We start from the raw sequence: 15,278 nt of genomic DNA, 5'->3' as shown, positions 1-15,278 counted from the left end.
TCGATACTGCTAGTATTAAAAATGCTGATTTTCATGTGAAATAAATGTTCAAGACTAGGCGTTTCTTGCGACTTCGTCCGCGTAAAATAAAAACAATCAAAAAAATGTTACACGCACACAAATTATCTTTTTAATGGTGTAGGAATTTTTAGTTTAAAATGAATTAAATCCATGAAAAATACGAATCTTTCCTAATTATAATAATAGTATGGATAAATCCAGCGTTTGTCTTGTTATTCAAACTTACCTCATACATAAAGCTATACTATTGAGTACATATCGATCGTTTAGTATGTTTGTCACCGGATAATGAAGTGTGACGTCATAATTGTGGATAATACAACGTGAATATAGCAACGCTTCATAGGACAAGGTGAAGAGGATTGCATCGCCGCTGGATTCTCACCTGCGAACAAAGAATATGGTTTGGTAAATCAACTTCATAGAGTTTGTTTTATTAGTAGATTTTTGTTCATTGTTAATCATACTAATATTATAAATGCGAAAGTTTAGATGGATGGATGTCTGTTAGAGTTTGTAGCCTATACGGCTGAACGGATTTCGATGAAATTTGGTACAGATGTGGAGGATAGTGTGGCAGACCACATACGCTAATCACTTTTGTTTTTTTTTATTCCACGTGGATGGAGTCGCGGGCGAAAGCTAGTTTACTAATATTTCCTTTAACCTACCCAGGTAAGTATGATAAATCTTGTTCTTGGTTATGGTTCACAATAATGGAATGGCGGGATTCGAACCTTCGACCTCAAGATCAGTAGTCCTTACCCCAAACCATTAGGCTATTGGCGCTTAGTTAATATTACAGATTGAAATGGCACGTGTAACAGAAGCGTACTGGTAATCCAGACGCGCCAAATCATCGTGAACACTCGTAATTATAAATACGAAAGTTAGGATGGATGGATGTTTGTAAAAGTTTATTCCCTACGGCTGGATATTGATGAAATTTGGCGCAGATGTAGAGCAAAGTCTGGAAAACATAGGTTGTTTTTTTAATCCCACGCGGACGGTCCCTTACAAAAATTATTAGAGAGTTATCTCTAACAAGTTTTGAATGAATGAATATGTATTTATTACCACAAAAAAGAAATTACATAAAAGGTCTTATTCTAAAGAAAACACAATCGTGGCAAAAGGTAGCCAGCTCAGCGTATGCAGGTATAAGCATTTCCTGCGCTGATTTTCTGCTGTTTTACGATATAGCAATGATGAATGACAGATCTATCTGGTGAACAAACTGATGTATGTAGAATTTAACCTACAATATATGGGATATTTTAGGGTAATCATGTAGGGAGTCAAGTCAAGCAATCAAAGTAATGTGTATGTAGTCAAAGTAATCATGTGGTGAAATCTTGAATGACATTATACCAATTTATATTAAACATTTTCGTAAGTGATAATATTGTATTAATAGAAGAAACAGTTTTATTTCATCAGACTGATTTCATTTTCGTCTAAGCGAGGGCGAAAAATCCACCGGCTATTGGGATCTCATAAATATGAAAATGCTCGCAATTCGCCCTGCCGCACGTTTTGACAGTTTCATCAGGAAAAGTGGATCGTGTCGCCGAGAGTCTGGAGGAAAAAAAATACGCTCCAAGGCGAGACCAATTTCGACATTAAGTTTTAAGGCTCGGACGTGAATGGGGATCTCAAACACTATCTGTTTAGAATCTAGATCTATTAATGTCTAAATAAGTTTAGCATACTTAAAGAACTATTCTTCAACATCCATATAATTAAAAAAAAAAAAAAAAACAGAAAAGTTTCATACAAAAAGGTTTAGTAACGTCAACAATGCAAAAAATGAGATCAATACACATTTATTAAAACTAAACATTCAATAGGAAAGGTGAAAGGTGTAAATTAAATCCTTTATGTTGAAGGTGAAATGAGTCACGGTATAGGTGAGTTCAGACATAAAAGTCAATGCTCAGTTCATTCATGTTGTAGGTTTATAGTCAATCAAATAGGTGAAGTTACCTATGCAATAGTTTTGTATCACCTATTTTGCAATTGAACTATACAAAATAACTTACCATTAAAAATATGGACGTAAATACTAGCGGGTACAGCGTTGTTGGGCACACAGGTGTAGTTGCCTGCATGGGAGACACTCGCGGCCGGGATAAGGAGATCGGAAAGACGCTGCACTGGGTCCGTGGTGACATTGATTCCACGCTCCAAGTCGTAATTGATCATTCTACTGTTGTGATACCTGATACACATGATTAAAATAGAGATGGAAAAAAATATGATGTACATTTTTAATCTTTCGTGGGTGTTAAACAAAGAACTTAGGATGGTCTCAGATAAAATGTTTACTTTTACATCTATTCAGTCATAAGGTCGCGACATGTGCAAGTACGCCGATTCGGGACCATAATTCGTAATATCTTTTTTTTTTTTAATTTCACGTTAACAGTTTTTGTACGAATACTGTCAAAGTGATAAAGACAGAAAACGTTCAACGTTTCAATTTACGTGCTGTTATCAACAAATACAAAAATCAGATACTTCGAGAGAAGAATAAATGCAGAAAAGAAGAATATGAAACGACAAAATAGAGTTTGAAAAATGAATTTAACTTACCAAAATACAAAAGCGGGCGCTTCCGTAGTCTGTACGACGGAACATTGCAATCGTAGAGTGGATCCCGGCTTGAGGTATTTTTCCGTTGGGCCGGATATTTGGGCGCGAGCCTCTGCGAAAAATTTATTTTAGGCCGATCGTAGACGGAAAATGCGACAAACGTCAAAATTGCGATTCAAATGGTTGTTTTTTTCACGACATCACTTTTAGGTTACCCTTCTATCTATGCACGTATTTCCGAAGAACTTCATCAAATTCTCCACTTTGATTGATCGTAGAACCAACCAACCAATTAACCATGTGTAGACTAAATCGTAGCAGTTCTCGTAGCAGTAACCGTAGCCTTGGTTCTACACTGTAGCGTTGATCTGAACTATAGCGAAGTATTACAAAGCGACCCTGTGTACAGGCGTCCTTAGGCCGTCAAATGAAAGCGGTGAATGCGCAACGTTGATGTATTACCCGGGTAACAGATGTTTATAAGGAATAATATTTTTTCTCATAAACTCCACTTTCTTGTGATAAGTTAGAAGGCAACTGGGGTTTTTGTTTATCCTGTTTGTAAATGAAGACAAAATACGTTTGATGTTTTCTTATATTTCGTTACTTGGTGGCTGATTTATACTGGGTTTCTGAAGTTGCCACTTATTATATTGAATGTTATTAGCTTTAGTTATGTTTCAACGGAGTAAAATTCAATTTAAGTAGCTCGGAAATGAATTTCATCAATTTAATAAATTTTTGAATCAAAAACACTAACGAATGGTTATTATATATGGGAAACCGGCCATAAGCCCCTTACTCCTTACCACCCTGTTCTCATAAGGAGAGGATGGTAAGGGGAAGTGAATTTGACAGTGGAGGAGATGCATAGGAAGGGGAAATATCCTTTTTGTGTGTGTCTCCTCTTCCGTCGGATAAGGGTAGGCAACGCATCTGTAATTGCGGATGTCTATGGGCAGCGGTCGCTTCGCCATTTTGGTATTCGGGTGGCCGCTTGCTAGTTTGCCACCTTATAATATAAAAAAAAATAACCGTCACAACAATAACATTATCAGTTGCTAAATTATTTTTTTTAAGTTCAATTCATAAAATATTTGTGTACAGTAACTGCGTCTAGTAAAATATAGATATAAATTGAATGTTATTCGAACTGAGAATTTTACTCTAAAATATTTTACAAATGGTTCGATTTCAGACATCGAGTTTCGCTTTAGCTTATCTTTCCCGCGCGATAAGGCTTTCCAGAGTGGGAACCGTTTTTAGTATTCTGGCTAAAAGGTTGTTGGAATATATTCTGAATATTGTATATTTGAATTGGAAATGTTAAGAGATCAAGGAATTCTGGATATACATGTGAATGTAATCCTTGTGTTAATGAATTACCAAAACGCCTTAAAAGTTGTTTGGCACTTAGGGCCTGCCCCACCACTGGCTGAGAGGCTCAGATAGCTTCAAAATTACGTCACTGTCAGATAAGGTAACAAAAAGCGATATTTCCATCACACGTTGGATGGTTATCAGACAATTTATAATTTGGAGACAGGCCCTTAATGATGGCATCTGTCGGACAAATAACAGCTTCAGGTAGTAATGAAATTTGCCGCAATGGCAGTATTTGTGTTATAACAAATCTTATTCCCATTTTACGTCTACCTTCCTTCTAAATCGCACCTTCATGACTTCGCACCCTAGTAAGTTGAACTATCAGTATATTGTTTTAGAATTGTAATATAGATCGATTTTATTTCTTTACCAACGACATCGAGCCGTAGAAAGATGCTGGTCGGTGGATGTGATGACACTTGGCACTCATAGATTCCTGCGTCACGTTTCTGCACGAACTTCACCTTTAGTGTCCAATCCTGGTGTGAAAAAAGCTTGTTAGTACACGGTTTCATATGAGACTTAATAAGTCAGCTTTTAAATGTTGAATACGTATGCGTTTTTAAACAATACTTTATAATCTACGAGCTGTTCCCGTACGGGTTCATCTGCATGGAATTATAAAAACTTTATTTTATTGTGAAATTTTTAATTGCTATTCGTAATATCAAAATTTAAATACACTAGTGACAACAAAGGCTTTTGATATTGGATAACGATTGCCGTTACCATGGCAACCTTGCTTACTTTCCGCTTGTAGTGTTTGTCCCTTTCCTGCATGAGGTTTTTTTTTCAAAATTGTTTACTCCCTAGGTTTAGTACCGTGGAAAAATATAGCCTAAAGCGTGTTATAGATGTAGGGCTTTTTATTGAAAAAACAATTATTCAAAAATATACTGCGATTGCTGACATTCTACGTAACTAAGTAAAGTGTGTTTATGTTTTATTATATTAGTATAGATTTGAACTTCTAACAAAGCGTTAACTAAGTTATGATATACTCTTATGCATGAAATAAGTAAGATTACTTTCCTTGTTATCTTTTGCTGTCAGAATAACATTGGTTACTTACCTCTGAATGCTGCAAATGTATAGCTTGGAATCTCTGATCTGAGCTATACGTGGTCAAGCCAACTGTTAGCAGATGATAATCCTTTCTTCTTATCCAGGATACCTATTCATATAAAACTTCTTTCAATCTAATCATTTATTTATTAGAAGAATGGGAAACAAGCTGCTAATACGTTGCAAAGAAATCAATCATACTAATATTATAAATGCGAAAGTTTAGATGATTAGTTGGATGTTTGTTAGAGTTTGTAGCCTTAACGGTTTAAGGGATTTCGATTAAATTTGGTACAGATCTAGAGGATAGTCTGGAAGAACACACAGGCTACTTAATTTTGTTTTTGTTTTTTAATTCCACGCGGACGAAATCGCAGGCGAAAGCTAGTTAAAAATATTTAACGTTTTGTTTGCGATTTTAAAATCTGAGTTTGAAATCTTGTGAACACTGGAAGTTTGTATTCGTAAAATTTAGGAAATAAAACGAATATATCTGTTTAAATTGAAGGTTTTGCTTGCTTCTTTAATACGTATTTGATATTATTTTTAATATTTAGATTTTATAGAAGTAAGCTTTTCAGCTTCCGTCAGTTCAATAGAAGTTTAACTCAAGTAGTGCTAAATTGGTTGCTAAATTGCTTTATTATATTATAGTACAGAAGTGTTGGGTCAACATTTGGTCTGAATAATTAGAATCGATAGCGACCCAAATACAACACTACAATGAATTGGGGTGGAATTCATTCTTTTTATGTGGTACAAACTGTTTGCTTAATCAACGTGATATAAATAAATTGGTTTTAATATCAGATTTAGGGAATTTTATTACAGTAATTTTAAATTTGGATCTGATGTTCTGCTGAATACGAGAGGAAAGATTTTGAGGCACCAGACGACTATTATAGAAGAATAGACGGGAATAAAAATAGGGGAAGACCAATAACATCATTAATGCAACAGATAAAGATGACGAGGTAAGGGGATGGAACAAGAGAACTGGAAATTGATCCATCAAGAACGAATATACTTCCTTAAGTAAAAAACGACAATGTTCTGATATTACACCCATGCAATATTATAACTACTCTTCATAGTTTTATTGAGATTTTTTGTCTGGAAAATTAGATTTTGCAGTATCGTATTATCCACTTGGTCGTATGTTAGGGAAAAGAATACGCCTCAGTTGATGTGCAGATGGTGTAACTATACGGTCCAATATCACGCATCGACGATTTTTTAGGGAATATCGTTTATAAGAAAAAAATATTGCATACACAAAGTTTTGCTCAGATATTTGAATACTTTTGCATAAATTTGATGTTTTCATTAAATATTTTGATTAACTAAATCTGGGAGAATTGTCAAGTGTTCGTGTGAACTGGGGAATTAGATGAGAAATTAAAATTAAATAAAAGTACGATTTCTTGTTTTTTTTTCCTTTCAAATATTAACTTTGAGTGAATTTACAATTATGTGTTCTATTGCAACTAGGCTAGTCCTAGGAATGGTTTACACTAGTCGAATGGGTTCGATGCCTGGACCTGGATCAGAAACTAGTACCCTTTACTGTTAGGCTATTGCCCCTATTGTTGCTTGAATATTTACCATTGCGATACTTACTATACCATCTCCAATATTCCTGATAACGCAAGGCAGGAGAGCAGTGGATCCAGTCTGTGACGTCACTAACGTATTATTTTCAGTGCCAAAATGCTTCTCTGGTGTGTTACCATAGAACTCATCTAATGGCGGAAATGTAACTGTCAGTTCATTCTGTTCTACTTTAATGGTTGATACTTCAGGCACTGGAGATGATGGTCCTGTGAATGAAGTAATTTATGAAACGTTTTCTTTTAAACTAGTTAAGTTGGTGATTTTAAGTAGTGGTATGGTCGATATGTGCTTCTTTTGAAAAACAACTATCCAAAATCATGATCAATGTTTTATTATGGTTTGTTTCAACATTAGAAGCTTAACAACAGAAGACCAGATATAGTCAATGTATGACTGACAATGTCAGTCGAAGACTTCTTCTAGTGTTTAAATTATTTTTTCCAAAAAATTCTACTTCTGATTTTGTCTTTTGCTTTATTACAATTATTTCTTTTACCATCAATATAAAAGCTCAATGAAAATTTGAATCGATATACCTCTTTGTTTTGTGTATTTCAATAATTGTTCACAAAACAAAAGTCAAAGTTGTGAATGAAAATTTAAAACTAAAAGTATTGTTTCAAATAATTGCCAATATTTATAAGGGGAAATAAAGAAGAATGCTTTGCTAGTGTAACATTGGAACAACCATCTAGTTAGTGCAAACAATGTTTATTATTTTTATATTTATTGTTATTTCCTAGCTTGTCGCGTTGCAAAGACATTGTTCGCTTGTATAAGCATTGTTTCTGATCAGGGAACTTGGTTGACCTGATTACCGTCTGTTATTTTTCCCTCGCCATCATGTTATTTCTAGAAAAATGACTATTTACTTTGTTCGCGAAGTTCTAGTTTGATTGTTATCTTTCTGTTTTAATCGAGATATGTACGAGTAAGTATTGAAATGAAAATTGTTTTTGACTTTTTTTATCAATACTTTTGTGCAGTTTACGGAAGAATTTCTTTGTACAGTTGTTTCACGTTTAGGATGTAACTGTGAAATTGCTTTTTGAAATAAATATCGGAAACTTTAGTAGCGTAAGTTTGTTTGTAACAAAATTATAAAGGCAATATTACAATTTTGGAATAATTATTGGAAACTCATGATAATGGTACATACAAGATAATATTGAATGGTCTTTTAATATCAAGGTCAACTGAGTTATTTAATGATAATGAAATCATGTAAATGAGAACGAATTTTAGAGTAGACTTCCAGTATCCAGAGTTGTCTTCCCTGCCATTTCTTTTAGACTGGTAGCAGTTGCTATCGGTGCTTTCATAAGCTGAGCAGTCTTTTCTGATGACCTATTTCAATATCTAATGAGGATGTTCACAGTCTGTTTAGTTACCACCATGAGTGATGTAAATTCGCCTATATCTGTGGATAAAGTTATGTACTTACCCTCGCCAGCTCCAGTGACCGTGTGTATGAGGAGAACGACGACGCAGACACATCGCTGACCTTCCAGTGACATCGCTGGCGTCGGTTACGACCCTGCAAATGTCACATCGTTATTCATCGCGATAGAACTGATGCCCTTAACTCGTGATTGAAAAATCTCGTGCAAGTAATCTCCTTTTCAATAAATAAATTTACATTTAAGCCGATTTAAAGACAGATATTTGGTACTGATATCGTTATAAAGGATTTATTCTATTTTATTGCTTAAACGCAGTACTTAAAAATGTTAAACCGCTAGCAAAATGACAACGGAAGACTTGTAGCGAGTACACTAGTCGATTAATAAATCGATTATTATTCGACGCCCGCGACCCCTCGTGTAGCACAGATAAACGCATGGGCAAATAAGAGACCGCGGGCGGACGATGAAAGTGACGTAAGTTTTATTAATTGTAATTTAACTGTATTTTAGAAAATAAACGAATCACGATACAAGTGTTTTCGTTTTAAAATAAATAAGCAATAACTATTTTACTTTGCGAAAACGTTGACCAAACAATTAGTTAGGAAAAGTAAACTTTTCTCTTACTCGACAAATATTTCCAATTACAGTAATGGTTGATATTTGAAATTCTTGTATGTTATTTAATTTATCCAGTTCAATGAAGACTGGAGAATATAAAGAATTTATTTACACAAAATGGAAATTTTAATTTTTGACTTGTTACATATTTTTTGAGTCAATTAATTACTGAAGTATAAGACGAAATTTGTCTTTATAAAAATATACTATACTTTTAGTAAGAGCTATACAAAAAGTATTCTGATCTCTATTTTCTATTAGAGAACGAGAGAGATAGAACATTTTATGTACCTTTTTTTGTCTTTTTTTTTTATCTTTACTTCTACAGACTCTTGGTCCGTACTCTTTTTTGCACAGTTTGTTTATCTTTTTTTTGTTGCCTAATCCTTATAACAAAAGTGAGTTCCTTTTTTTTAATGTATTATTTGTTTTTTCATAAATACAATTATACTTCTACAAAACGGCGGCGGATGTATTCTTGTACAGAGTCTATGTCATTTCATGAACCTTACCATGTAAGTAACCTTACCATGTAAATTTCCGCATTCAATTTTCAATTTTTCAATTCAATCCATGTATGGACATGGATCACATAGTTGAATGCAGAAATTCAAACCCTCATCCATGAGATCAGATTTACGTTCTTTAATCATTAGGTCGCACACCTCTAACTAAAGTACCGCACAATTGTTGTGCGATTGTCAATTGTTTCAAAGCCAGTTCAACCGTTTAGTTGCACAATTAAAATAAGAGTAGTCTGCACACTTTCATATGACTCACAGGAATTAAAAGGAGACTAAATATTTGTATCTCTAATACAATTTACTTCTTCCAATATATTGTGTTTTATTTATTGTAAATTAAAACGATTCTTAACATCGGAATCGTTTCCAAAAACATCTCTCTCCCAATTGAGTAAAATTTATAACAACGGCTATTGAGTTTCGCTTAATTTATTTTAAAAGCGACGCTAAAGGCTACGTAAATGATTGTCAATTCAGAATTTGATCTCAAAAGGGAAAAGAACATAAAGGAACGTTTCAGCAATTATTGCGCCCCGATATTTTATTGTTTGATCCCTATCACTTAAAAGAACTTTTTTTATTAACAAAAAAACATTTTAAAAATTATCCTCTTCAAATGTCTATGTTATTTTGTGTTAAAATTCCTTTTTCCTTCTTTCAAAATATCCATTAAATCTCTAGTCTATTGTGTATTTAAGCATTCTGTTTGGAAAAATTTATTTTCTGCTCTTGTATTTATTTTACAATGTTTGATTAAACAATGTTCTTGATTTATTATAAAAACAATGGTCCTTAATATTAGAAGCATTTTTATAATAAACTAACACTTATTGTACTGGTGACAACACCTCGAGATGGCAACACCGGATGCAAGATGACGACATTGAATTTCTATGACAACACTGAACACCCCATTTGAGTAGGCTCGTGCAGAAAAAGTTAGAATCCTACTCAGTCTTGTCCGTTTTTGTCCAAATTTTTAAAGATATTGTTACTCTGCCCGTTCCAAATTTATTTTTTACTCCGTTTATTTCATTTTTGTAATTTCACTGTTATAATAAAAAAAAAGTTTTCTTCAAATTCATTCATGAGTCATTTATAAGAGTGCCATTTCAGCAATATCTAAGCTTGTGCTAGAATATTTACGAGAATAGTCGAACGACGGTTTGAACTCACGACCTATAGTCAAAAATAACCTTTAACAGACTATTGGCGTTTCAAGTATCAATATTATTGACAATATCAGTCGTTTTAAACGGCCATTAAAAAAATCGATAGCCAATATTTTAAGTAGTCATAAAATATGGATTCATTACCAGAATGGTTTTCAAACAGAAAACTTTGCGCATATCTATTTCGCGATCTAACAATTTACTTAAGAATTAATAAAATAGCTGCTAACATTCCACTCCGATCCGATCGAGAGGCGATATAAATTTAATGGTCGATAAATTTTTTACTGTTTTATCAATCCTTGCTCCTCTTAAATCGATGTTAAACCTTACAAGCTTGTAGTGTACTTATCTATCTATTTAATTATCTATCCATTAATATATTACACTACATTTATTTATTTATTATATAACATTCACTCATACACATTCACAACATTACACACGCAAAACACACCACATATATTCATATACAAAATAAAATATTATTATAACACGTACAAACAAACACGCACACTCCACATTTATATACATAATTTCAACGCGCTGCAGAGCGCCGCCCGCGGCGCGTACGCACAACGTGCAAACCGCAAATCATGCACCGCGCCGCGCCGGCCGGCAAAACAGTCGCCTCGCGCTGCTACACTGTGCTGACACCTCGCTCGTTTACCCTCTCGCCCGCCATTTTGTTTACATTGTTTATATTGTTTCGTGTTAGTTCATAATTTGTGTACGTGTACGTTGCATCGTACGTCTTGTGTATGTGCACAAATAAACTGCATTGTGGTTTACCTCTATAAGCTGTTACGGTATATACAGTAGCCATAGAATAAATTGTTTTAAAGTTTACTTGTTAAATCTATTACTTTAAAAAACCTATCAGAAAAATTGAATGAATAAATAAAAACAATAATTTAGAAAACAAAGTTGAATATAAGCATAAATAGTATCTCGAACGAAGAAGTCCAGTAAAAAGAGAAGTGGAAGAGAGTAAGAGAAGTAGAACACTATGGATACAAAGGGGGAAGAGAGAGTAGGTCAGATAAAGTCGCGAGCATAAACAACTAGAAGATTAACTAGGATAGCAGCACTCATAACCAAAGGAGGCACTAACTAGGGAGACAGAGAGGCTTACAACTCTCAGTCGTAAGCATAAAAAACAGAACAAAGTAATTTGCATAAGAGTACAGAATGCAAAACGAAGTGGATTGTGATGCAAATTGAATACTGCACACAGCTCATTGCGACGCTGCATTACACACGATTTAATACGCCGCCACGGATCATAACGTTCTTGATATTACCCGTTAGCACGTTTATAGGGTTATTATTCTGGCTTTAATTTGGGAATACCATCATATTACGTTTGACCTCGTTACACTTGACGCGCCTCGACTGTTGAACTCATGGTGTTAACGTTTTAATTTAGTTTAATGTCTCTATCTAATTAGATGTTTAACACTTTATTAAACTGCAGTCATTCTTTTGTTGTTATTGAGATCGCAAAAGATTTTCGTTTTTTAAATCGGTTTATCATGTCGGTGATCTCGTTTAAATCATGTCATCATCATCCATTCATCACAACACAACTCAAAAATGTACGCCAGTGGTTTGGAAGTACCAGTTCAATTTTAGAGTCGCGGTGTCAAGAATGTAAGTTGCCCTAATGATCGCCGAACTCCGAAAGAAGATGGCAATTTAAGAAGAAAATTCATAACTACCAAGACCTATCACAATATGTCCTATCTACATTCTCAAATCATAATATTCATTTAGTCATCTAGTGTTACAAATCTTCGGTACCCAAGAATATTGGTAACAAAAATTTTAGAAGTGTTCATCATCATCAATTTGACATTGTCTCTACAAAGGGTCGGCACAGTATGTGCTGCTCTTCCATACATTTCTATCAGCCGTAGAAGTGATGAAGCGTGAAATAAATTCGAAGTCTCATTCCAAGATCATAATTGGTTGGAATATTGCTGATGACAAGTCTACAATTATCCGTATTGAAAATTAAATGGTTGTATTATCTTTGAGTCAAATTAATCTAGAGTGAATGCATTATTCGAAGGCCTTCATACAAGGCAGTAAAGTTTTATGAGTTCTTGTCTCGTAATATCGTGACTAACATGTATGGCGCGATGACGTCTGACTACTAAATAAAAATATAAAAGTGGAGCGTCCGCCCCATTTACTGTTCTGATGTTTTCAGCTTTATTATGATTTTGTTTATCTCAGCCAAAATAAATATCTGATACAAGCCAAAGACAGTTAAAGAGTAAAAAAAGTTGGTACTAATAGAACAGCATCTTTTTAGTATCATCTATCCTTTTATAGAAATTAAATTGATTGGATTAACTAGGAGGTAACTGGATTTATAAAGTTAATTGTTAATAAAAGCCTTAATATACTTAGGATCTTTCTTATATTTCTGATTATCCTCGGTTTGGATCTAAAGAGCTCTACATAAAGAAGCTTTGCTTTATTTCTTATGTTGAGTCAAATTTGATCGTCAAAAATACAGAAGGATCAAAAAGAAATCTTCCTCTCAACATGTTTCATTAATATTCCAAAAGTAGAATTGGAAAATGACTAAAATTATTTTCAAGGTACAAAATTACACTTTGTATGAATAAGCGGGTATTATTAAGCTCTTTGATCCGTTGAAACGCAATATTTCAGGATAAGACTAAAGTCTAAAGAACGTTGTTTACTGAATTGTCAATGTAAAGAAAGTCTTGTAATTGCATGTATTGATGCGTGAAGCGGGGGCGTTCGCGTTTCGACTTGCTCTTACAATTTCGCTTTTCCGAGAAACAATTAAGTAGATTGCTTCTTACATTTATGTGTGAACTCGAAAGGAAAAACAATATGGATTCTCATCATAGTAATTGGTCGTTTCATGCTTCGTACGTCGTACATCAACATACATCAATACGAATATTTATTTTACTGATAACAATAAATTCTATTTGAACAGCAAATTGAAAGATAACTTTGATAGTTTTATTTACTTTTTTTCCTACTTTAACTATGGCCTGCGAATAAAAACAAAAGTAAGTAGTCTATGTGTTCCAGACTATCCTCTATATCTATGCCAAATTTTATTGAGATCAAGCAGTTTAGACTTCAAACTCTAACAAATATCAATCCATCTGAACTTTCACGTTTATAATATTACGAGTAGAAACTAGCTTTTGCACGCGACTGCGTCCTCGTAGATTTAAAAAAAACAGTACTGAGTAGCCTACGTGTGCTTCCAGACTATCCTCTACTTCTATGCCAAACAAAAGACAAACTGTAACAAACATCCATCCATCTAAACTCTCGCATTTATAATATTAGAATTTAATCTCCTATTGTCTAGAAACAGCAACTGTGGATGCTGTATAATTGTGTAAAAATGTTCATGAAATAGCAGCAGCAGAAGCTAAAATTAATTAATAACTCGTCAAACATTTGCCAACATGCGGTCACGAGATATTGAGGAGCGAGCGTAACGTAGGACATATTATGCGGAGAGATGATGGGCATATAAACAAGAAAATAATGCGAATTAATTGTTAGACCAAAGTAAAACCTAATCGAATAAAGAATTGCAAATTGCGCTAACCATACATAAAGGGAAGGTAGAAGATACTATTTATTGATAAATCAAAGCCTACGAAAGTGTAAAAGAAAATAGAGACGTTAGTTTTAAAAGCCAAGGCAGTACATTTTCGTCAACGACTGGTACGTTATTCTATTTGTGTGAAATTCAATTTACTCCAATGTGACTGCGACGCCACACTAAATTCTTATAACAGTTCCCTTACTGCTTCGTACGAAAGGAATAAATATTGTTTATCGAATCCGGAAAGCCTGTTTGCTTAATGTCGTTCAATTTGATATTTACTACGCTATTTTCTGAATCATTCACATACAATATGAATTTAAAAAACACATTTTAAATCAATCTTAATACAGTTTTGTTTCTAATATTGTTTGAGCAATTTTTATGTTTATAGTTTCATTAATGACACTAGATGGCACTGAAAACGTTTTGAATCGCGCTATAAAATGTCTGACGAATTACAAAACAATTCCAAATGTGAATTCTGGCTATTGTCATCAGTAGTTAATGTCGGAAGGGGATTGGGTAACGGAAGGGGGTTGCGGTAACATAGAAAATTACAGACAGATCAGAGATCTCGCACACAGAAGCATCCAGTCTTTACAATTGCGAATTGTTACTTTAAAAGCGCAATGAACGTTTTTTTTAATCTCTTTCTCTTGTAGAGAATAAGTACTGAGTATACTTTTTGCAGTTTATGAAAATATCCTTAAAGATGATAAAAGATTTTTGTTTGAAGAATTAAAAGAAGCTTTTCATAAAGAAAGTGGAAATTGAAAGCTAACTTGAGGAGTCCTCCTTACTAATTTTAATAAAATATATCCAGTAATTAGGTTTAAATAAATACAGTTAATAACATTTTAAATTTGAAATGTAGCATTTTGGAAGACTCTAGCCTATCATAGAGTATAGAATTTATCCTTTATCCTTACCAAAATAATTATCAGTTGTAATAAAAATACTAGCTTTCGCCTGGGACTCCATCCGAGTGGAATTAAAAAAACAAAAGTTAGTAGCCTTTGTATTCTTCCAAACTATCCTCTGCATCTATACCAAATTTCATCGAGATCCGTTCAGCAGTCTAGACTACGAGCTCTAACAAACATCCATACCAAAATTTCCATCTTACTAATCCTACTAAACCTAGTCTTAGTCCTTGTAATAATACTAATAATACTAATATTAATACTAATAAAAACTATTAAAATATTTGGATTTGGCTCAAGAGATTACCGCCATGTGGCGTATGAAATCGACT

The 15,278-nt window shown here is 33.8% G+C and overlaps 1 protein-coding gene across 1 annotated transcript in view; it reads right to left on the bottom strand.

Moving 5' to 3' along the window:
• Positions 1-291: 291 nt before the first annotated feature.
• Positions 292-15,278, bottom strand: part of LOC106110001 — a 43,779-nt gene continuing 28,792 nt past the window's right edge. The window contains exons 2-8 of the mRNA XM_013291674.1: positions 8,126-8,218; positions 6,688-6,887; positions 5,075-5,176; positions 4,373-4,481; positions 2,617-2,728; positions 2,064-2,242; positions 292-406 (exon numbers count right to left, since the gene is read on the bottom strand). Coding sequence (XP_013147128.1) covers positions 300-406; positions 2,064-2,242; positions 2,617-2,728; positions 4,373-4,481; positions 5,075-5,176; positions 6,688-6,887; positions 8,126-8,198 — 882 coding nt within the window. The 5' untranslated portion in view covers positions 8,199-8,218 and the 3' untranslated portion in view covers positions 292-299. The remainder of the gene's footprint in view (positions 407-2,063; positions 2,243-2,616; positions 2,729-4,372; positions 4,482-5,074; positions 5,177-6,687; positions 6,888-8,125; positions 8,219-15,278) is intronic.

Source organism: Papilio polytes, unplaced genomic scaffold, assembly GCF_000836215.1.
Source record: "Papilio polytes unplaced genomic scaffold, Ppol_1.0 DF820956.1, whole genome shotgun sequence".
Classification (NCBI taxonomy): Eukaryota; Metazoa; Arthropoda; class Insecta; order Lepidoptera; family Papilionidae; genus Papilio; species Papilio polytes.
The sequence above is the reverse complement of the archived record's forward strand: the minus strand, read 5'-3'. Positions and strand labels throughout refer to the sequence as shown.